This window comes from Astatotilapia calliptera, chromosome 13 (assembly GCF_900246225.1).
Source record: "Astatotilapia calliptera chromosome 13, fAstCal1.2, whole genome shotgun sequence".
In the NCBI taxonomy this organism is placed as follows: domain Eukaryota; kingdom Metazoa; phylum Chordata; class Actinopteri; order Cichliformes; family Cichlidae; genus Astatotilapia; species Astatotilapia calliptera.
The window spans coordinates 13251599-13276001 of NC_039314.1; the positions used below are offsets into that span (position 1 = coordinate 13251599).

At 39.6% G+C, this 24403-nt stretch overlaps 1 protein-coding gene across 2 annotated transcripts; it reads left to right on the top strand.

Moving 5' to 3' along the window:
- The first annotated feature begins 5066 nt into the window (after positions 1-5066).
- On the top strand, positions 5067-11090 carry cxcl12a (chemokine (C-X-C motif) ligand 12a (stromal cell-derived factor 1)). 2 transcript variants are annotated; one of them, XM_026189206.1, is made up of 4 exons: positions 5067-5200; positions 6816-6933; positions 7875-7958; positions 9614-11090. In XM_026189206.1, exons 1-4 carry the CDS (start codon positions 5134-5136, stop codon positions 9639-9641), a joined length of 297 nt encoding a protein of 98 aa, XP_026044991.1. In that variant the 5' UTR covers positions 5067-5133; the 3' UTR covers positions 9642-11090. The 2 variants fall into 2 exon arrangements, with proteins under 2 accessions (XP_026044991.1, XP_026044992.1); XM_026189207.1 differs by lacking the exon at positions 9614-11090 and having other exon boundaries at positions 7875-7962.
- The last annotated feature ends 13313 nt before the right edge of the window (positions 11091-24403 follow it).

Here is a 24403-nt window from a genome sequence, read left to right on the forward strand (position 1 = left end):
GGGAGCTGAATGCTTTTTCAGCCCTGGACATTTCAAGGATTAGCATTGTAGCGCTGTTGCATATTTAGGATAAACATGATTAGTTTTTTGCAGAATGAACAGTAATAAAGGGAAAAGCAGTGATTTGTAAACTTATAGCTTGACATACACAACTGTGGTAATGAAATATAAGCTGCAAAAACTCAAACAAGTACAACTGCATCTTGTGTTACTTTAAGACAATGCATCACACATATTTTTAGATCAATGCTTTGGTCTTTTTATTGTAGTTAAGCAGCCACCTTTGTGTTCACTCAGTTTCAGCCTACGCTAGACTACTTTACAGATCAGGCTAGACTGACTTTTTGCTCTTTCTGACACTTATTCAACTCTTTCAGCATCTCTCAGAAACCTTAGAGTACGGAGACCTATGGCTTCTTGATGACAGACAGAATCAGTGTAGTCAGCAACACTTGTGCTGTATAACACACAGGAATGGATGAATAATGAAATATTAACTGACTCCATGTGTCCTCTAAGCCATTTTTATCACAGAAATGGATCAAGTTTAAGGACGAGCCAAAAACATCAGCTTTGTGAGGATACAATGACTAATGAAGGAGCCAAAGAGGATAAAAAGAAATGAAGGGGGGAAAACAAGGGGGCTAAATAAGGGAACATGTGTCAGTGTCTTTGTCAAGAATTAAACATGTGGCTGGGGCTGAAGCACAGGGCATATTGTTTGTGTTGTGGTTTTCAGTTTTGGTGACAAAGTAAACTGCAGGAGCTTTCGATTGTGAGAAAAAGTGTATCTGGGTCTGTGTAACTGCCCTGGTATTTAATGTGTGTCTATGTACAGTTGCAACACAGTAACAGTTAGCTGGACAAATGAGACTATATACAAGTTTGTAGTTCAATGACTCCAACATACGCAGAGTTGAGAAACTACAATAAAAGGAACAAAATACGCACTGATCTCTTTAACAGGTCAGACAAAAGCTAAAACTTTGGTGACTTATCTTTATCGCATTTTGTGAGAGTGAGTCACAAATCGCTTTGACCCATCAAAAAAACCTGCTTAAAGAGAAAAAGAATTAAGCCACATTTCTTCAATTTACAAAACCGTGACCTCATGAAACCATATATCATCACTCTCGACTTCAAAAAAGCAGAACCGGCAGCGTTACCCTGAACGCTAATGGGTCCCTGAGCTGTTTCTCTGCTCCTCCTGGGGAACATCACACAAGCAGCTGACGGATTTTTGTTCTCGCGGCCGGACACCACCAGGTGTCAAACTATGGATCCACCACCAAGTTGCTCCACACCAGCTGTGGCTCATGTGCCCTTTTCTGGCATAAATTCACAGCTGAAACTATAAAAACTAGCACAACTGACATTTACTTCATCCATTTAATGTCAATTGAGCTTTTCTTTTGTTATTCTAGAGGGAAAAAAACACATCTACTCTATCTCAGCAATGCAAAACCCATTCTATTGTTACTTAATAATAGGAAAGTCATGTCTGGTGTCTTGGCAACAGTTACATTTATTTCTTTTTTGTACTGCAGAATCATGTTTTGTTTGTTGCGAAAAAGAAAAATGTAAGTAGTTTTGTTCATGACAGCACTTTGACGCACTTAGAATTTTGTGCGGTTCCCAAACTATTTTGGATGACGATATAAATGATAAATATCGACAATGATTTTTGAAGCAAGAAAACAGGGAGAATTAATTAGCAGACGAAGGGAGGAAGCTCTTTACACAGTGAAGAAGAGATGGAACAAACATGAGGATTATGCTTAGAAGAAAATAGTGAAATTGTGCAATTTTATTTGAGTGGATCTTTTATTAGTTTGGATAAAATGAAGCAGAAAACCGCTCTTTTTGTGCTTTTAGAAGATCTTACCAGTGGTAATAAAGCCATTGTCCAGAGCATTGTTTCCCATTGATTCAACATCTATTGCTAAAGACTTTGTCGACAGCCCATTGAGGTGGTCCATATGGTGGTAAGGAGGCACCGGGCTCGTGACTTTCTGGAGGACATAGAGAAAACCAGACAAAAGGCTGAGCCAGCAGGCCCTCAGCCTCACAGAGCCTCAATGGACCACTGGAGGATTCCCTACTGGGGCTAGCTGCCTGTACGTTCTCAAACCAGTCTGATCTATGGAAACTGGCAACCCCACCATAATACGTTCAGCCATCCATACTTCAGCCCCCTTGCACCACATGGTCTCTTTTTAAAGGTGAATAATGGTAGAGGAATGTTTAACAATCTAGTGGCATGTGACAGACTTGCATTTTTCCTACTTATCATCAACAGCATACAGACCCCTTTTAAACGAGTATGTTTAAACATTTGTTCTGTAAGTGTTATGCTGATGAGACTAGAGATCAGGAGATTTGGCACAGTAGGCGAGGAATAAACAGTGTGTATGTATGTGACGTAGGGATAAGTATGTAAACTGTATTTAGACATTTATGAGACATGTGACATTTTCAAGGCTTCAAAAAAACAAAAACTCTGGAGGACACCTGCCTTCACAACTTCAGAGAAAAACCTTAACTGTTCCATCTTACCTAATTCTTTGAGAGTACAGTAAGATACGACTCACGAAGAAAGCAGATGGACCCCTACAGTGAGACCTCCCAAACCAGACAGATGGGCTACAGAAGACTATGCTGCAACTCAAAGTTACTGGATGCTGGACAGGTGTGAATAACACATAGCAGGTAGACATGTGTGTGCATTATATACAAACCACTATCGACCACTATAGCCATTAGAGGTAGAGCGCGGCGTTCACCAATTGGAAGGTCAGGACAGATTGGAGCAAATCGAAGTATCCTTGGGCAACATCTTGAACATCCTGTGAGTGTAAACGTGTGAGCTTTAGACAAGTTTAGAAACAAAAGTGCATTGAGTGCTCAGAGTAAAAAAACCCTATATAACTATCAGCCCATTTATCATTCACAATCATGTGAATCAATGACCCCAGAAATGTGAGACCTTTTTTCTGTTTCATTTTTAGAAAACGTACCCTAATAAGGGTTTCTATAAACATTTGCATATGCTGAGAAAAAAAAGAAAAGTTTCATTTCGGGAAAACACAGCCAGATAATGTGAAAAAAACAAAACAATTGGGCAGATGTTCTGCCAAATCTGCTTATGTAACCACACTATTATAGTCCATTCACCTCTGGCCAAGAAAGTAAATCTTGCTTACTGTTGAGAAACGTCTGAATACTTGAATGTGCTTTGACTTCTCTCCCATGACATGTCACAGGTTGCCCCCCACTGACAGCCTGAACTATGCGCATAGACCGAGTAGATGTGAGAGCATGTGTATGTACTTGTGCTTGAGACAAATGACTTCCATTTGCCTGTGTGCTTGCGCAAACCCCGCTGCACACGTTTGCTGTTTGTGCAGGCTCACAGGAAAGTGCAGTGAAGTGAGCATAACCTGTAGATTGTAGCGACATGTCAGGCATCCTGTGTGAGAACAAGCAAGGTTGATGAGGTGAGCACTTTGATCTGAAACTCTTCACTCCAAGCTGAGAGGACGCTTACTGAAATATCAGGGCCTTCGTGCAACACTCTTTACTTTTTGCCTACTCTGTCTTTCTAACATGCACTCTTGGAGTTAGCCTTTGTGGCCTGTGAGAGAAGTCAATATGTCCTTTCAGCTGTCAGCTAATTTTACCCTCCGTGCGTCTCCTCCCGTGCGTCTGGTATCCATGGCTTCATTCATCATGAGATCCAAAACACAGACAGCCTGCAACAAATCTAACAAAAATGTCTCAGAATTATGAACAAACAGGTTTACAAAAAGGGTAAGTATTGGTTATGTCAGGACTTTATTGTCACAAACACTTTGGTCATAAAGCAGATCTTGCCAACACAACAGAGGAATTGTCCTTTTTACTTACGATACCGGCTAGAGAGTTAAAACAAGCGCAAAACAAAGTTATTCTCCTTGAACAACCATCTTCTATTCCTCGCTCATTTTCATGATAAAGTGTGCTGTCAGCAGGTGGTTTGCTTTCCCACAGTTGGTGTGATGAGAGGATATGTCTGCAATAACTGAAAAAAGAAAGAATAGAAAATACAAAACCAACCACTTAGTCACATTATTCATGTTGCTCTGAGATTCTGAAAAAAATGTCTCAAAACACAACCTCAGTCTGTGTAAATATAAGCTTTGGTTGTCTGCAGTTTCTATTTACTTAGTGGAATTGCATGGAGTTCAGTTGTGTGTATTTAACTTAAACAATCTAAAAAGGTAATTATGGTGTTAACGCATTAGTATAAGGTATCATTTGATGAACATGTGAATAGGAATAAATTTCTCAGATCTAGGCGTATACACCCACACATTCTCCAAAAGGCCAAAAGTGTTGTATGCTCTTTCTACACCACATTTTTTACTTTTGGTAACATTAGTGTATAGTCACGCAAATTCTTCCCACTTTTATTTATGTAGGGTCAGTAAAGTCCCTGCGATGACCAGTTATAACATGAAAAACCAAGAAGCATGAAAAAAGCATGCACAAAAAAATGTTTCTCTTTCTTTTCAGCAGCAGCTTTAAGGACAGTGCAGAAGAAATCGTGCCAATTGCTTGAAGGTACACTTTGGATCCTACCCGTATTTTTTAGGAAATAAATGAACAGCTACCAATCAGCTTACTGCCAAATCTTCTGACATGTAAAAAAAAAAAAAAAGAAAAAAAAAAAGAACACTTTCATTAAACACTTTCGTCAGAGGCATGTGCACACTTGCGCGCGCCTGGGGGTCTATCGTGCATTAATAGGCTGTATCCGAAAATCCTCCTAAAACACCGGAAATAATAAAAAGCTCCTACAAAATAAAATCACGACAAAGTAATTAATATAACATTTAACACAGATCTATTAAAACGACGGCTCATCTATGACGTGTTTTTTTCTGAAAGTGATTTTTGTTACAATTTGACGCCTTATTACGTCATAAATATCCGTTAAAGTAAAAAACGGGTCCTTGGTGACCGGAAACACCATTTCTTTATGGTAGCTTGACGCAGTGGTGCCTAATTTAACACTCCGCCGGTGCCCCGTCTGTCAGAACTCCTCTGGACTTTACTCTGAGCAGTTTCGGAACTCTTTGACATTAACGCAAAATGGATGTGAAACTACTGGCGGTCGTGGCTGTACTCATGGTGATGATATATGCACCTCCAGCGCAAGGTATGGATTCATTTTCGGGGTTGCTGTTTTATGTTGCTTCAGATTTTGTTTAGACTGTATTGCAGCTGTGATGCGTATTGGAGGGAAGTATCAGCAACATATTTGCTTTTACGCTGTCCACCTGTTGACTTGTCTTGTCTGTAGTCCATTCATTCATCCATTCATCCATCATTTCTTCCGCGTATCCAGACAGCAGGGATAGGCTCCAGACAAGCTGCGACCCTGGATGTCTATAGTATTTCTATAAATAATTATCCCGATAGAGTTCTGCAACTCTATCGGGGTCCAGTACGTCCACAGTTCTTTTTAAATACTTTTTTGTTACTAATTATTTTACATTAAATACAGTTACTGTAAATCAGTGTGTATTTATAATATTAGTTGCCAAAAATCTGAGCACGACATCAGATGAGAAATTCCAATTGCGTGCACTCGGAGTGCAAATACTGTGGGGAAAAAGGGGGGAAAAACGTAAATTGGACCTGAAAATTTACATTTTTATTTACATTTTTTAAAATGCATAAATCTTTCATGCATTTTTTTTTTCATTGAAGAAGGGAGAGTGCATTTTTCGCCGTGCGTAAAGCACGGCAGGCTGCACATGTGGCTCTTGCCGTATAGGAATTTCCCCGCTGGATCAGTGATCAGCGTGTGTTTGTCCTTCCCTTTGTTTTCTTTTAATTAGCCACAAATGAAGTCTCTAGAAGCCAAACCTCAGCTAGCCTACGTGGCGACATCAATCACCCAACTTGAAGGTGTTGCGCTCTTTTATCATGGTAATCAGGTGTAAAAAATAATTAGCATAGTTTAATCCACTGGGGCAGGTTTCACCATCTGTGACTTACAGTCTGCCAGTGTCGCTTTAAAACAATTTACTGACAAGTAAAACAACTGAGTATAAACGGTATTTGGGCTAAAACTAACTTCTATCGGCGCGACTGCTTTATCTATTTCCAACGCCGCTTTTAGACGTAACGAAACGGGGGAAAAAGATTATCTTTATTTTTCCACATTAATCAACTGTGACCATCTCAGTGTAGGAATCTGAAAGGTGAGGCTCCAATGGAAACTGCGCACATCCATCACGCAGGGACCACACAGTACACAATGATGTTTGAAAGAGCTTAGTGTTTGTGGGTGTAAAACCCCCGCTAATAATGTACTCAGTCTCTCTGTTTGCTGTGTGGGATGAGCAGAAACTGGATTTTGTAAAGCTTAAATATGGAATTTTCATCTGTCAGTGTCATTTGTTAGTCCTATTTGGCAGTGTTGACTGTAGGCTTCTCGGCAAGGAAAGAGATAAACAAGTAGAATGGAGGGATAAAAATCAAACGGTTTAAATCCAAAAGACTCTGTATACTTCACTGCAGGGGGCATATTATTTATTTGTTCATAATCAGAGGGCTGGTGCATGCTTACTTTGTGCTTTGATAGGCTAAAGACTTGCTGTATTTTTATCTTATTTGCTGGTGGAATTTGTGATATTGCAATAAGTGTATGTCATTTCATACAGGAATGATATTTCATTTAATCTAATCTGAATTACTGCTTTGTTTAAATTTTGCTTTACTTTAAAATAGTTTTGTTATACTCAACTTCTCTTTTGCTTTCTCAGCAAAGCCCATCAGCCTGGTGGAGAGATGCTACTGCCGTTCAACAGTCAACACCGTCCCACGAAACTACATCCGAGAACTTAGGTTCATCCACACACCCAACTGCCCCTTCCAAGTGATGTGAGTGTTGTTTTTGACTTCTCCAGGCAGCACGTTTTCTGTCTGGGCCATATAAACGTTAGACAGGTTTCCTCCTAGTTCGGACATTTCTCACCATCAATCTCTGCAGGGTGACAAGCCAGAGAAAGGAATCATGCATGAATGTGTACATACACGCCCCTCAGTCACTCGCTCGCTCATTCACAGAAAACAAGTCGTTCTTTTTGCAACTGGCCCACTGACGCATCCACAGGAAGTGGTCCGTTTGAGTATGAGCGAATGTGAAAAGGTGGTGGAAATTGGATACAGTTTTGTTTTTTAACCAGGAAGCAATAATCGTGGGTTTTGTAACTGGGTTTGCTTCTCATTTGCTTGTCACGCAGCATTTTCTCTTCATACTGTTCATACAACCTTTAGTTGAGATCGCATTCGTCGGCACAGCTTGTGCAGTGCAAATCCATACATGAAAGTGTGTGGCAACATCGGTGAAAAAGGGTCAGTTGCATTAGAACTTCAGAAGCATGGAAAAATAAAATTGCCATATCTTACAAGTTTACATAAAGAGACATAAAACATGTCTGAAGCTACTTAAAACAAGATCTGTTGCCAAATGAGGCATGGTCCCCCACATGGAGACATATGATATGGTTGTAGCCTATTCTTTAAATAACCACAGGACTATCATGGCTTTAGAAAGTAGCCTGCGCATTGCAATATATTCTAATTTGACCTAACACTAAAGTACCTTAAGGGCCAGTATCTTATCAATATTAATGCATATTAATTTCTGTAGCAGCATCACTTACAAATTAAGGCACTACTGTTAAGAGGTTCGCTGCAAGTATCAAACTAGCAAGTCAGTGTTAATTCAGTCAGTTTGATAACAGTGTGTTAAGATACCCACTGTTAATGATTATGCATAATTCAAGCTTTTATCCTCATCTTATCCTTTTTCTAATCAGTGCCAAGCTGAAGTCAAACAAGGAGGTGTGCGTGAACCCTGAGATCCGGTGGCTGCAGCAGTACCTGAAGAACGCTCTCAACAAGTAAGTATCAGCAAATCCAGCAGATTTTAGTCATGGGGTCATTTTTCTGTAATACACAATCCCGTCTGGCTTTAACAAATCTGTTGGCACAAGTGGGATATACTCACTTACACTCTATAGAAATTTAAAGCAAAGAATCTACAAATCCAAAGGCGCAAATGCGCATTTGGATGTTTACCAATAGACTATTGTGGGAGTAAAAGCTCTCAATTGCCCAATTTATATTGGAACCCAAAGTCAAAACATGCTGGTACATGACCAAGTGGGAGTAGAGCGTTTCCACTTTCACATACAAAGTGTGGGTGCACTTAATCTGCTCTTAAGTGCTATTACAGGTTTGTTCCTGGTCATCACTATTCATACTGGAACACAGTCTAGCAAATGCAGTTTAATATATTTACACTATACACGGCACACTTGCATACTGTTTAGAGTTTAGGACATTTAGTGCATTAAACGTTACATCGGAGAGTAAAGATAAAGATAACGTTCTAAATTTGTAAAAAATAATGTAATATGATGGGATTCGTTGTCACCTTATGCAACTCTGAATTGCACAATCAAGTTAAATTCATACTGAGACTGGTGGCGTTAAAAGTCACTGTCTCCTTCCTTCCCTGAAGAAGCAGACACTTTTCTGAAAGATGTTGGTACAACAAAGTTTATAGAAGGGATCAAGTTGCCATGTCTGTTATTTAAAGAACGAAACAAACCCTGCACTGTGCGATGGAGGCAGATAAAAGAGTTTTTGGAATGTCACATGTGGATTCCCGTCTTTTCATGTAAAGAAAACTAAACGCACTACGGCATTTAATCCAGCTTGTGACATACACACTCAATACACACTGACAGATCCGCCCACAGTCTAGCAATCAGACGGCCTGTCTCAAGGATGACTGTGGAGCCCTCGGGTTGATGAGGCGTGAACAGCCCTCTGCATAACAAAATAGCGCATGTAGAGTGCATGTTGCTTGTTTACAATCAGTCAGATCTAATGTGTTTCCACTTACACATGCAGTCATAGAGGAGGAGGCATAAACCTGCTTGTAATGTGTAGAAATGCACACGATTATAAGCCATGCGTTACTTTTGTAAACTAAATGATGATTGCCTTTTTGTATCTGACGAGTGTGGCAGATATAATTAAAGAACCCACTGGAGTTCCAAGTGCTTATGCTGTTAATATCCTGTTTATCCTTTGGCATCATCGCCCTGAGACTGCTTCACGTCAGTGCTCTGCAAAATTACATCTTCAGACATAACATTTTCAGAATGGCCCACTAATTGACCGGCCAACTGAAAGTGAATGCAGAAATCAAATTACATTTATTATTGCTAAGATGGTTAGCTCATGATTACAAGTCAAAAACATTTCGGCTTTCTAAACACGAAGCAGCTGTTTTTACTTGATAACCTGGAACTGAAATCAGCCGTGAGTTGTGCCACTGGACTAAATGCTCATTAATTTCCACTTTTGGTGTTTACTACTCACAAGTTACCGTGCATTTATCTTTTGTTGTGTTTTGACACTCTATTATATAGAGTGTCAAATATATAGACCGCGTGAACAGTCAGCACCAAAAAGCCATATGATTCTGACGTTGTAGTTCCCGTGTCTACTTTGTTCTCATGACAAATGTGCTTTTCCCTTCCAGGATGAAGAAAACCAAACAGGGCAACTAAAATGCCTGCAGAAATCCTCCCGAGCCACCGCTGAGGATTTGGACCACATCATCGCAGATATGTAACATGATACCAGATCATGTGTTAAATTGTACAGCACTTACTCTAGCTGACACGCTGCAGCCTTGTGCATGGATTAGCTTCAAAGTCTTCACCATAAACACCATGCTCCTAGCACTGCTGCATCCTTCACCACTTCATTTCACCACTTATAGATTTAACAAAATATTAGTGCAAAGTGCTATTATATCTATGAGTGTATACTTTCCTAACCATAGTGTAAATACTATTTTGTTAATGGACTTTAAAAGTAAAGAGCTATTTTTGGAGATTTTTCCTTTGGCCTCTCCGTTATTTAGGAAAAAAGCAAAGGCCCCACCCAGCGTGAAGGGGCTTAAAGAGGGATGACGTGTCTTAGCTAGAAGGTTTCCTCCATATCAAACTTTATTGAGCATCCCATTTGTGAGGAGCACAGTCTTGTGGTCTGTGGATCAGTTTATTCTGATCATGTTAGATTTCAGATTACACAAATTGATGTATAAGTTCTCCTCTAAAATAAATAATCAGTTTAAGTTAATTGGCACCAAGGAATTTAAGTGAATGCCAGCTGCCCCCCAACTGAAAACCCCTATAAAAATAGCAATACAATGTTTTTGTGATGAAAATTAATGCAGAAAGAGCTGCAGCATTTCCTACAGCTGTTCTGCGGCTGATTATGCGCCTGCGTCTTATTTCTTTCTTCTTTTTTTTTGTTGTTCTTTGTAAAAGCTCAACATCTGGTTTCCAAACTGTGTTTTAATGAGCAGCCAATAAGACGAGATTTACCAGAATCATAAAATTGTGTTAGTTACCGAGAAATTGTGAGAAGAAATTGTGACACTGATCAAAATAGCCTCTCAATGTGAATACCACTTCCAAACATGGGTGTGCAAAAAAGGTAATTAAAATAGTAATAAAAACAATTGGTAACACAGAGGGCTGCAGTAGAACAAATACTACCATTACTGGCAATGGATATATGTATATAGATTTGACTACCTACAACTGTCATGCAGATAGAAATGCACTTTATACCTGATGTATTCATGTTTTAGCAAAAAAATGTATTATTACTAACTTTAAACACTACATTCTGTATTTTTCTTTTCTTTTTTTAAAACAGTTTATCGTCCTGTTTCTACTCTTTTGTGATCATTGAATGTGTAACTGAATTTAACTGGTTTGATTTTTTCTTCCGCCCTTTTACTCATTTAAATCTCCTCTTCCTATGTAAAATTTATCTCATACAAATGTTTTATTTTTGTACTCTTTTATGCATTTATATTAAATCCAAACATTTAAATGAAGGAACTGTACTCTCACAACTGAGCCATCCAGTGTTGTTTTTTTTAATTTTTTATTATCAAACATGTATACATCTGGTCAGTAAAAAGGAAATCTTTGAAATACTATGGGTGTTTGATTCCTGTACATGTCACAAGTCTCATTGCCACTGATGCACACATACACACTTTTCATTTGAGTGACTCTTATAATCAAATGTAAAGCAAGCTCTACCAGGGCCGACACACAGCTGCTGCAGTCTTACAGTACCAGCAGGTCAGAGGCTAAATGTAAGGCTTTGATGAGAGAACATGTGTTTGGCTTTACTCGCGAGGGTAAATGAAAGGCAAGGACAATGATCCTGCCAGCTATTTAACTATTAACTCAACAAGCGACTATTAGGAAAGCATTAGCGCTAAAAAGGGTGAACTTTTAACTTCCCACATGGGGCCTTCTTTAAGGCTGAGCGAGGTAGTGTATCTAATGTGAGTGTTGTGCTAATAGAAACATCAGGGAGAGAGAAAGGGATGCAAGATGCAGGTAACAACCCAATTCACTGTGTTTACTGATTTTCTTTGAAATCCAGTTTAAATGTGAGAAAATATGAGTCAGCAGTAGCTTTATTTCAACTTACAGTTTGGAATATAAGTAAATCAGATGTAATCGCTATCTTAACTGGTTTCACTGCAGGGATCTGCAGGTGGAAACTTCGCAGTACTTTGAAGATAAGGGAGCTTATCTAGTGTTTAAGTTTTTAGTCACACAGCGGAGATTTCCATCCTAGAGTCTTTGTGTGAGACGCTGTATTACAAAGTGGATCATTTAAACATATTTACTAAGGCTCTGCCAGTTCCGCAATCTAAGACGAGTAGCTCATACATTATTTGCCTTCTGTCATTATTATTTAACTACCTGCTCATCTTGTCTGCCTACATTATCACTAACTGATCTACGTAGGCTGCACAGGAATCTGCTCAATTGTGAAATTGTCCTTAATGAAAAGCAGTTGTTTGTAATAGTTAATAACTCATTGTGTCTACGAGACCGCTGCCAACACCCACTGGTTTAACTAAGCAGGTGTTGTGACTGGAACCATGGGGGTAGGGAGTACTGCAAACAGCGAATGGTTTAACTTTAGATTTTATTTAATCAGAAATGGAAAATGTAGGTGGAAAAATTGTGTGAGGGTATCGCATAAATCTAGTAAAGCCAGGTGATTCATATAAAACATGTTGTTTCTAATAAACAGAATGGTTAATACGAGCATCTGAAGAGGTTACTGCAAATAGTCATTAAACAAAAGCTTTTGGGAAATAAATGAGTTGTGTTAAAGCACTAATACATCCTCACATGAAGTTTGACGAAGTGGAACAGAGCAGCATGATTATCGGGATAATTATAAGATTTACATGAATGATCTTCCTTAGTGCCATGTTAGTACTTGAGGCCAGCTGGGCACCCAGCCTAAATAAACACACACAGAGACCTTCAGTGCCAGAGTGTCTCACATATTCAATACTGTTTCTAAGAGAAAGGCACAGATATAATCAGCTATGACTCACTGCAATTTTGCACATAAAAAGTCCCTACGCAGCAATGTTCACATAAGAAAAAAGGTGAAAAAGAGAAAAGAAAAAGATTAAATGATTAAAAAAAGACATGTGACAATGAAATAAAGCCAGTGTTGCAAAACTGAGTTTTACAAAATTGCACAATATTCAAAAAGAATACAAATTTAGGAGAAATCAAAAGGCTACTCAGCACCTTGGTATGAATCGCACAGCCAGCGCTGCTCTCGTTTTCTCAGAGGTTGAGGAATGTAGAAGACAGGAGAAGACATATGAAAGTCATATTCAGCGTGGCCTTCAAAAACTCCATTGGGGTTTTGACTTCAACCACAATGTCAGACAAAAAACCGACACCTTGACACATGAATAAAGATTTGTTACATGAAATGAAAGGAATGACATAGAAACAAGGGACGAGCTAAGTGTGTGCGCTCATTTAACTTGGAGTGCAAGTTCCCGCCATCCTTAGCTGTAAAGGTTCCCAGATGTGGAGCCAATGAAACTCCACTTAGTGGTTATTCATCATGAAAAGCCGAGCATGAAAATATGAAATATTGTCGTGCATGAGTGTAAATGTGTGCATGAGAGGGCAAAGGGGGTCACAGAAAGCCACTTCAAGAAGGTCGCGCTGAACGCTGCCCTCCTGAGTCAAACTAGTTTTTAATAAAAGCTGCAAGGTGGAAAAGTTAACCTAGGTCAATTATTAATTTTTGCGTGTGCATGGGTGTGTCACTTCCTAGCTTTACTTTAAGACACTGACTTTGCTTCAGATCCGTACCTTCAGCCACGCTGGCAGTTACACATAACAGTTTAAAAATGCTTTGTAGTTTGTCACCGCTCGAAATTTCAAGGGACGGTGGAAATTGCCCCGCGGAGCGTTTTAGGTGGTCAAAAATGCAGACACTCCCTCGTCACTGTGGTCTGAAGAAGAAAGAGAAAAGTTGTGCTGCACAACAATAATCTCCTGGAGCGAAATGAAATATCAGACTTATGAACTGTTTGAATTGGCAGGGCGAGGATGCGAGTGCACACAGATCTGGTGCTCTCGCATACTTTGTTCCACTGAAAGTGTTTACATCTGCTTATTCTACAGTACATGGAAAAGCTCTCTGATTTGCAAATCTTTTGAAGGATTCCAGAAGTTACCCGCAAAATTCACAGAGGAAGAAAAATCTATTTATAAAACAATATTGACTGCTGAACTCATGGCCTTTATTTTTCTTTGCTTGTTGTTCTTGGTATCCATATTCACGAGAGGGCATTCACTTCTGTTCTCCCAAAGGGGAACTTGACTTTTTCTGTTTCACCCACTCCCTAATTAGCTTGAGCATGGGGTCAGCTACTGCAGGGCAGATACTTGGCCATCATATGGGATTGATCTTTGTTTTTTTGCAGTTGATAGGTTGTCTCTTTAAATCCTTTGGCACCCTGAAATGCTATAAGGTTGAAGATACATGTTCATGCAACTGCTTACTTATTATGGCAAGCAGCATACCAAAGAGCCAAATAAAAAAATTCATAGTAATTACACGCTCTTTGGCATATGAAAGTTGGCAAGACTGCATTTAGCTAATAAATCTCATTGTATTATTAAAGCTGTGGTTTTCTTTGGAAAAGTTGACTTTGGAGCCTCAATGAGTGAGATAACGCGCTCAGTTAATACCATTCCCATGTTTCTGAAACAATATATTGCATTTGAGAGTGTCTGACTCCAGTTATCTAATGGTTATAAACGACAAGGACACTGTTGGTAGAATATCACAGAAACTCTTCAGAGGCAATCTCACTGAGGTGAGCTTTCACCCTGAGCAGATGTATCATGGCGCGTGTATTTGCATATCTTGCATGAAGAGCTGTCTCTAATCTTTATCATCTCTCTGAGTGGATGCCCTTAAGTACTGATTCTTTCCCTTTTCTAATCAAACTAGACATCCAGATGTTGTCCATCTTCCTTTACTGAAGCAAATACAATATACCAACTGTATTCAGTCTGTGAGAGAGTTTTGAGCAATAAGGTTAGGAGCCAAATGGAGGCAGCTGAAGGCTGAATGACCTAAACAAACGCAAGCTTTCACAGCTCATAAAAAGTAAAGCATTTAAAACAGAAAAAAGCAACTCAAACAAAAAACCCCAAAACAAGCATGAGGAAACAAGGAAAATAGCACAAACCAGGGAAAGTAAAACAAAGGAAAGAGGAAAGAAAGAAGTATACATACACAGAGAGAGCTGATTAGTCAAGAGGAGAAATGGTGCGGAGGCACAGCTGAACATATTGAAGACAGTTAGGATGAGGATGACAATTACAAAGGAGGGACAACAGAAAGTAAAAGCAGAACAAGACACAACAGAAATCCAACCTTCAAAGTGAGGTGGAAAGTAAAGCAAACAAGCTACTAAACAGGGACAAGACCCATACAAGAGCAGACAAGGAAACAAAGAGGAAATAGCAACTATTCCGAGAACAAAGATCAAGACATGAACTGAAACGCCAGACTGCAAGATTGAAACTAATCACTGCAATAACTGTGAAATAAAAACAGCAAAAGCATTAGTAATATCACATTAAACAAAACTCACAATCTATTAGACTAATAAAGAAATCAAAACAGGAGTTCAACAATTCAAGAAACACAAATCAAGACCACAAATACTAGAACAGCTATAAACCTCTTGGGCCATGACAGCTCCACGGAAAATTTTTGGAAGCACTCTGAGAGGTTTCTGTTCTCTCTCAACCAAAGTGTCCCTCCTGCTTCCTCCTTTTTGTTGTTACTTATAACCTGGCCCAGACCAGGCCACTGTCCTGAGGCACTGTGTGCACCGAGCTCACGCTCCCCAAGGGAAACACAGGCACAGTCAAAGCTGTTCATATATCAGATGACCTGTTGCACATTTCCACGAATCAAGCAATGATTTGTAAATGACTTGTTGATTGCGTGAAGGGGGGCACCGAGTGCTGTTAATTTCCTTAACACTGCCAGTGACCCGCCAGAGCATTAATCATAATTATGACAAAATTACTCAGCTAAGTGTCTTAGAGGAGTTGGGCTCTGCGGCGGATGTTGAGTGACCAACATGCAGCGTGTAACAACACTGTCATATGCGTTTCTGTTTGTGAACGAAGGGGAGGCAAATAGAGGGGCCCCTGTGAGCGGCTAAAATAGCCCTCCTGAAGTCTTTCTACCTTTCATGTGCTAATATTTTCAAGGTTATGGGTCCTAACTCCATCCATCTCCACACAGCTGTTCTCAGAGATGTGGGGCCTTCCCTCCACACAATAACACCAGCTATGGAACCAAATTCCTTTAGTGTGAATATGTTTTCAAGCCCAGAAGAAACACAGCAATCACTTGATGTTAGGTATGAGACACAAAGGAGTCACACACTCAGGGGACAGTAGGAGGCCTCTGTCTGTGGGGCCCAGAGAAGCTGAAACACTACCAACTTTAAACCTCACCCATATATCTCATTCTGCTTGCCTTCATCTCCATTCCTTTCAGGATTATCACCCACATCCTAATTGGTTGATCTCTCCATGATGCCTCCATGAATGGTGTGCTGAATGTCCCTCCATGTGTAGCTTTGGGCAGCATGTGATATACAAAGAGACTGGGCAAAAGCCCATGAAGGATGTGAAACGCCATTAAAAAAAAGAAACAGTTACTCTATTATCTGGAGATGTAGCTGATATACTGTACTTGCCACATCTCCAGCGCTTCTATATAGAGATGCTTCTGTTGGCCTGCGGTATGACTCAGTGGCTGAGCACGCTGCCTATATGAAACATACGGGAGGTCTGATCTCTAATACTCCCCACCAACATTATTCCTCCACAAACAATTCAGTTTCCCAGAAACAAAATGAAGAAACATCAGTTTTACCCATGATACATCTGAATGGCATTTTGATGCAACTGATACCCCACAAATATTTGGGATGGTCTTTATTTCATTAGGTATAGCTATTTGAGTTTCTCTGGTCTAGTTTCAAATTTGACAAGGACTGTTTAAGTCAATACACTTGTCAAAAGACATGACTCAGTGGTGGAAACATGTAACCTGTGTTAAATTTGTGTGTAGGTGGCCCTATGTGACCGTGTCAGATCAGAAAGAAAGAGGGTTCCTGCTTCAAACCTGCCACATGGCTGTAGCCATGCTTGCATGACTTCTCTTGGGTACAACTGCTTTATCCTGCAATCCAGAGAAGTGCTTGAGAAATTAAATAGTGATTCTAAATTGGTTGTAGGCCTCAATGTGAGAATGGCTGTCTGCATCTGTTATTCCTGTGGTAGAGTGGCAACCTTCCAAGATCTACCCACCTCCCACCCCATGACAGCTGTGATAGACTCCTGTCCCCTCTGCAACTCTGCGTTGAAAGTGGGTGGAATGGCAAATATGTACATTAAGGGTGTGTGTGTGTGTGTGTGTGTGTGTGTGTGTGTGTGTGTGTGTGTGTGTGTGTGTGTGTGGGCAGAGGTGTGTGTGTGTGTGTGGGCAGAGGTGTGTGTTTTGTTTTAAAGAGGTAACATTTGAATTTGATTAAGATTAAGGTAATGAGAAACACCATAAAAATTATATGGACAGAAGTAAAGGACCACCTATACATTAAACCTACAGGCCATGGAAACCCATGCTATGAACCTGCATAGTTTTTATGCTTATGTTATTGCCAGAGGAAGTTCATAACTTTGCAGTTATTGAGGCAGCAGAGGGTTGACATCTTACACAATATGCAACTCAGCAAACAGCAGCTTAGCTTTACGGTGTTTGGCACTTTGTGGCTGAGATGCTCTTTGATGCTCTTTAACGCTTTGCAACGATGCCACTTACAGGTGATCGCGGAATGTCGAGGAAGGAAGAAATTTCACAAACTTACTTGTTGCAAAGTTGGCTTCTTATTTGACACTTGAACGTAACTGAACTTAAACTCCAGTACTTGTGTCCATACATATATGCAGCATGTCCACATTGTCATTGTACGCATGCTGCTAACTAATTAGCCTATAGCGCTAAAGTCACTAGCAGACAGTCTATAGGTTCTGGTTGTCTAGGTAACCACCTGATAAATATCCTACCCCTTCATTTGCCAATTAACTGTAGTCTTTGTAAACTGTAGTCTTTGTATCCATTAGTAGTTGCTTCAATTGTTTGTGTCAGAGAATTGGTACCTTCCCACTTTGTGCTGCTGACCCTCACTTTGTCTTGTATCACTACTAAGTTCCCAAATTCCCCCAACAGTCCACACTTTTCTTGTGTTTACATCAATAATAGTGACTGTTTCTGTAAATCTAAACTTACAATGACTAATGAATATTATTTTCCAGATGCGATAAAAAAAACATTTGATTATCTTTGCGCAGATGTTAGCTTTAAATCGGTCTTCACAGCACAACTGGATCAGAGCAATAATCAGAGCAAGATGATCTCACACCACGCAGGCATCCAGCTCTACTCTCCTCTTTCGCAACCTGCCCTTGAGATCCAAATTCACAGGAAACCACTGGAGGCACACCAAGTAAATCAAGTAAAGCTTAGAGCCTTCTGCCATGCGCACAAAGGAACAGTAAAGTCTATCCACCTTAAAGTTTGCTTGGTGCATTTGTCTCTATCCATCTGGCTGACTTAGAGACATTTTCCTGGAATCACATCTATTGTTATAAACGAACACAACCTCACAGACAAACCAGTTGTCTGTTGCACTTTAAATAAAACACATCAAAAGAATCTAGAACAAAGGTTTTCTAATAGCCAGACTGAAAGGAATTCTATCAATCTGGTATGAATTGTATGACACATAGTGTAAAGGAGATCTTGTAACCTGTCTGTTTATTACTGACTTCAGTAAAGAGGGAGAGAGTTCAGCTACCAGCTGTTATTTAAGGAATAAACTCTAATAGTGCATTCCAATTACCATAATAAATAATTGCAGCAGTTGTACTTTACCGAGTGTTCTCACCAGTCCAGGATCCAGAGATCATAAAAGCTGTGTTGAAAACATGAACGTTGAACTTCAGAATTACAGCATAACCGAGACTGATCTGGCATGGCTTAAAGAGACTGCAGAGATGTGTTTCCCTTCCTTTGGCCTCTTCATGAAAGCTCAAAAATCAGGATGCACAGTTGCACGGTTTTTGCAGGACTGGCCATAAAGTGTACTCTGAAAACCTGCACCAGAAAAAAAACCATACATGTGCATGCATAAAGCCTGTGTACACTGAGGCAGAAACTGCACAAAACCATACATGCAGTTATTCAAAAGAATAATAGCTCAAGTGATAAAAGATAAAATCCCATTGGTGACTTCTGCCCCAATAAGATACAGACACAACATCTGCTCTGTGAGATTAGTAATCAGCTAAGAGGCTTACTAAGAAATTTATAATCAAACCCATATGAATTTCGATAATCAGGAGATCTACACTATATTTGCAAAAGCTACAGTTATTAGCCATGAAGTTACTTTCGTACTCTCACATGGTTTAGATTAATTTCAGTGCTCCGAAAAACAAACGTTCTCATGCATGGATATGCTTAAAAAACTGTTCAGCCATTTGGGTTTACTTCTGACAAATTGCAACATGTTAATAAAACAGATATGAACTGAATCGATTTGAAGTGGAAACAACAAAAGAACCTTCTCAAAAAGTTTGGCTCATCCTAAATATTAAGTAAACCCAAATCACGGACAAAGAAAGAAATGATACTTGGACTGGATAAAATTATGTGAAAAAGTGCAGATTTCACCAAAGCAATAAAAGCTATTTTAACGCTGGCACCACATCACCCTTGTAGATTTTGTTACCTTACTGTAACTGCTATGCTACAATATCCTCCTCCCACACAGGCAACATAAACTCTAACACAGTGCTTTCTGCTTTCCTCGAAGTGGAATCTTCAACAAAGCTGGCAAAGCAGCCAACATGTGAATCTTCCACTTTGTGAGAGTAACTGAATACGTCTCTCCACCTGCAAAGAGACTGAACTGTGAGCTGTTCCTTCTCAAACTGTCACATGCATTTAAATTGAGTCTTGTTGTCTTCTTTTAGTGTACTTCTCTTTACAAAGCACAGCTGGAGAAGCCACGGTGTCAAGTGAATGTTTTCAAGTGACGAGAGCCTGCAGCGCTGGCCTAATTTGGAGACTCAGTAGCAAGAATGGGATAGTGAAAGCAAAGCTGTTCTTGGGTGGTAGCTGACAAGCCTCCTCAGCAACATTTAATGACACTCAGACAGAGCATCCTGCTGTTATTTGAGGTATTCCTTTAACACATTAAAATCTAAAGCTTTCAACAAACTGTGCAGCCTCTGGCTTTTACGTGTCACGATAAAGAAATACTCTTGCTAAGTGGGTTGTGTCTCTATCAAAGTAACACCAAGTGCCGGCCATATCCGTCTTCCACAAACTCAATGCCAGCTTTTCAAGGCCACTTACATAAACAATCATGTCAGCATCGACAACCACCTTTCCTGACACAAATATACACCCGCAAGCACGCTAACAGTGTCCCTCCCACTTTCAAAAAGAGGCTGCAATTTTCACAGTTGTGGACAAATTTCTCTGTTCTTGCTTAGCTGTGGGAGTTTAATTCAACCCTGTGAAAAGCACTGCTGCAGTATCCATTCCTGCTCTCGCTTTGGATGGTTAGCTCAGCGCAGAGCTTATTTCAGCCGCCGACCCCCTGCTGGGGTTTTATTGCTTGCAACCAACCATCAAGAGTTAATATGAAAATGAATGTTGCCAACATGTCAGGAATGAAATTTCAAACACAATAAAAGTGGCACAAACGTGATAGCCATGGTTGATATATGTCAAAATAAAACTCACAACAGAAGAATCAAAAATGACAAAAAGGACTTTTATGTGTTTTCTTAACTGTAGGGAGTATTAGCATATCTTTGTCCTCCTTCCATCCTTGTCAAATGAACATCTGTGGACATAGCGGTTCAGAAAAGATGGGTTTGCTGACAGCATTGAACAGGGTAGCTCATTGATTTACATGCCTGCCCTATTTACCTCATCTCCGACAGATTTTATTGGATATAAAGGGAGAGCGAATTCTTGGATGAAAGTACCTACTAGACATGATTACAGCATCAGTAACTAAAAAAAGAGGAATCAGGGTAATAATTTAAAGATGTAGGGCAGACTGACATGAGAAGGAGGTCAAGGAGAAAGTAGTTCTGCTTTCCGGCATATGAAAGAAAGACAAAACACAAAAGAATCAGAAGATGGAGAGGAAAAAAAAGAGTAGAATGACAGATGAAAGGGAAATGATATAGAGGAATAATTTGGCATTTTATTGGACAGTTTATGAAAAAATACAGTGGAATTAAATGCGTGTTTGTCTGTTTGTGTGTGTGTGAGACATGAGTGGCTGCTTTGTGTGTGATTTCCTCTGGGGTGAAAGATCATCTCACACCTTCTCAGGCCTGTTAATTTCACTCCAGAGAGTGAAGCTGTTATTGCGGTCCCATTCAGTAATTACTCTGCAATCCAGAAAATGCTTAAGGTTACATCCATGTTACCCCTCCAGCCCTTGGGACGGACCTGAAAATTGCTCTCAATGCTATTTCTTACAAACTCATTACTCGGGCTCTCTGTTTATATATACTGTCCTTATATAGAGCATTTATGAATGTGAAATTGAGTCCAAATTGTGCTGCGGAAGCAGAGACAGACAACAAAGAAAACCTACAGCAGTTTACCTAAATCCAGATTTTTCATGAGCGACATGGGGTTATGTCTGATTCCTCCCCTACAGTCTTTGTCTGGATACTTTCTGCCAATAAATCTTTTCAGTTCTCAAAAAGCTGAAAAACAAAACACTCGTGTGAAAGCCAGCATAATTCTCAATCCAACTCAGACAGTTTCCCAACACGTTCTGTCCAGTAAAACATGGCATTCCCACATAGCTTAAAGAGAAGTCATCAGATTTCCCCACTGCATTTTCAAAGTGCCTGCTTCTGATCGAGTGATAAAAACGAATGATGATTGGCATGTTGAGGCCTGAACAATAAGGAGAAAGCCAAGTGTCTGTAGGTGGTTCTGGGAGACCGAATGTCAAACAGGTCATGTCACATTCACGTTTTCCTGGTTTGCTCACCAACGTTCTCGTGCTCATTTTGATGTGGACATGAATGTGTCTACCAGATAGATTTAATCACAGTCCATCCAATAGCTTTGAAGTCATTTTAATTTCAAATTTAATTAAAACCGTACATGTGAAATTTGTACAAATTCGAGAAAATAATTGAGGATCACCAAAGCCATTATCTAAGAATAATATCATAATGGGGACACAGGAATGAAATTTCCTGGCAAACAATCCAGTATTGACATGTGTTAGTCATACACCAAAGAAGTGAACTAGACTGACACTCGCCACAGGCTCATAGCTGAAAACACACAGCGATCTCATTTTTCAGGTTTAAATATCAGGATTCCATCAAGCAAATTCAACATGTGTGCATAAGCAAAGGAAATGACTCAAAGTACTTTATCGTTTATCTTTCAAATACTTTCATCGTAGAGTACTACTATTCAGTTTGAGTAAATGGTTACAGGAACTCACATGCTTTAATCGCTGTTCTGGCTTTTATTTCTTCTTTTCTTTATTTTTAATGGGTGAGGATCCTCAAGCTAATCCTCCAGTAAGTCTGTGTTTGGTCTTTTGTGTAAAATGACTACATTTCAAAACAGTTTCATTTTGATCTCTGCCTTCAACAATAACAGCTACAAATCCAGTTTCTGAATGATAGTTTAAGGGAAATATAGTCTTTGGCAGACTTTTGAATTTCCTTGTTTCACTTTTTTGATTTATTCACCCACATGCACAATGGTGAGCTTTTCTCTCTACAGACCCCCATAGCTGGAATGAGTTCACCGTTTCATTCTTGCACTGATGCTTCACAATGAGGCACCAAACCTGCCTCCACAGGCATTCAAGTTCAGGCCAAATGTAGGAGAAAGACAGCATTTTATTTTTACTGGAAGACTCAACTCTGCTGTCATTAACAAAACAACAACAAAAAAACCCAGTAGAGGTCAGCCTTTGAAGAAATGTGCTGCAGAATCTGACCTCCAAAGCATGGGAACCTTTTGTTTAGGTTTCTCATGTACTAAACAATGTTTTCATTCCACTTTGTTTTGTCTTCTTGGACAAACCTGCAGAACATCTCAATAACCGGCAAACTAATTTACAATTTGAATAACTTTGCAGTAACTGAATTATTCTTTTTACACTTTTCAGTGAAGAAAATGTGTTATTATGTTCACTGAAAGGAGATTCAAGGAGCAATCAGTTGGTTTTGGTGGTGATCTGTATCTTTTGTAACTCATGGTGCTCCTTACGCTAATAATAAGACTACACAATGTGGTTGAAGCTCTGCAGGCCTTCACGCTAGCATTTATTAAAGAAAGAGTAGGCAAATCTTAACATAACATACTACTAAGTAGTAATAAGAAAACCTTAAAGTTTAAAGATGATTGGTGTAAAACCACCACAAAAATTTACTGGGAAAATTTTGTATGACAGTTTAGTCACTCATCCTCAGCTAAACCCTGACACTGTGACACAAACGAAATCAGGTGCTGAAATTAACGCTGACAGATTGCTAAAGCATACATGTTACTGCTCTGGAAATAACCTGCATCACTTCAAAGTGGAGCATGCTGTCGCCTATTATAGGCACATTACAAAGCCACATGTCCATATGTGCTGTATTGTGCTAACTCTTCATGTAGTCCACATTATTTGCAGTCATGACTGTGGGGAACAGCACTGAAATGTAGCTGCAGAAGTATGACCTCTCTGGGGAGGCATGGTATCTGTTAAAGCAGATATTGAGTTTGTTATTTTAGCCCCAGGAGGCAGAGAGGATCTGTTTTCAGATGTAACCATGGGGGTGCTGGTATGGATGTTTATTTGTCTTTCTCATTGACAGAGGCTGTTATCTATCATAAGGAATTACCAGCAGCCCTCTGCTACCAATGATAATCCAATAAAACATCACCTACAGATGTTGGTGAGTGCCACGGGCTGATGTACAGGCAAACTATGGTGCAATTAAGCCAACCAAGCAAACAACCATGTCCGGCGATCACTAGCAGCCATTAAATGTGACTCTGGGAATCATGGGAGCTTGACCAATTTTTATTTAATGTTTTTTTTCAGTTAGTTTTATTTAAATTGGTTAATCAATTCATTTGATTGGTTCCAGTAAGAGATATGTGTGATGCATGTGATACTGGCTTTGGAGTGAAACATCATCCTTCTTAGATCATTCAGCATTAAATGCCCTACTTAGACTAAATTGCATTTGATGTGTTGAAAGCTCATGCAGGCAGAGTGACTGACTGCTTCAATTTAAAACTGAATTTAAAATGCTCTGAAAATAAATTCCATTGCAGAGGATGTGTGTGATGATAGTGTGAGAAACCACATTTGGAGCAACATTTGAGTCCTGCTCCCACGTGGCCTGTCTCATTTAATTTAATTTTTTTTCTCCTCAAAAGACTTTTTTGAGCTTGATAAAATGGGGAATCAAGCACACTACCTGCTAATAAATCCACACAAAAGTAAAATTGTGTTGCAACGTGATCCTGCACCGCAACAGTTGCAACATTTTACCAGAGGAGGCTTGTTAAAAAGGAATACAAACACACCACTTGGATCTTGAGGCTGATACAAACTGAACGCATTAGAGAGGATGTTGAGATGTTTAGTCTCAGGAGCCCCCAAACCCTTCTGGGAGAATTGGCACTGTGGGACCATAAAACTCCACTGACCTCTAACCTCTCAGAGGGGCTCTGAAAACATAGAAAGCACTCATGAATTTTAACAAAAAGATACATATAAATGTATAAAGAAGGG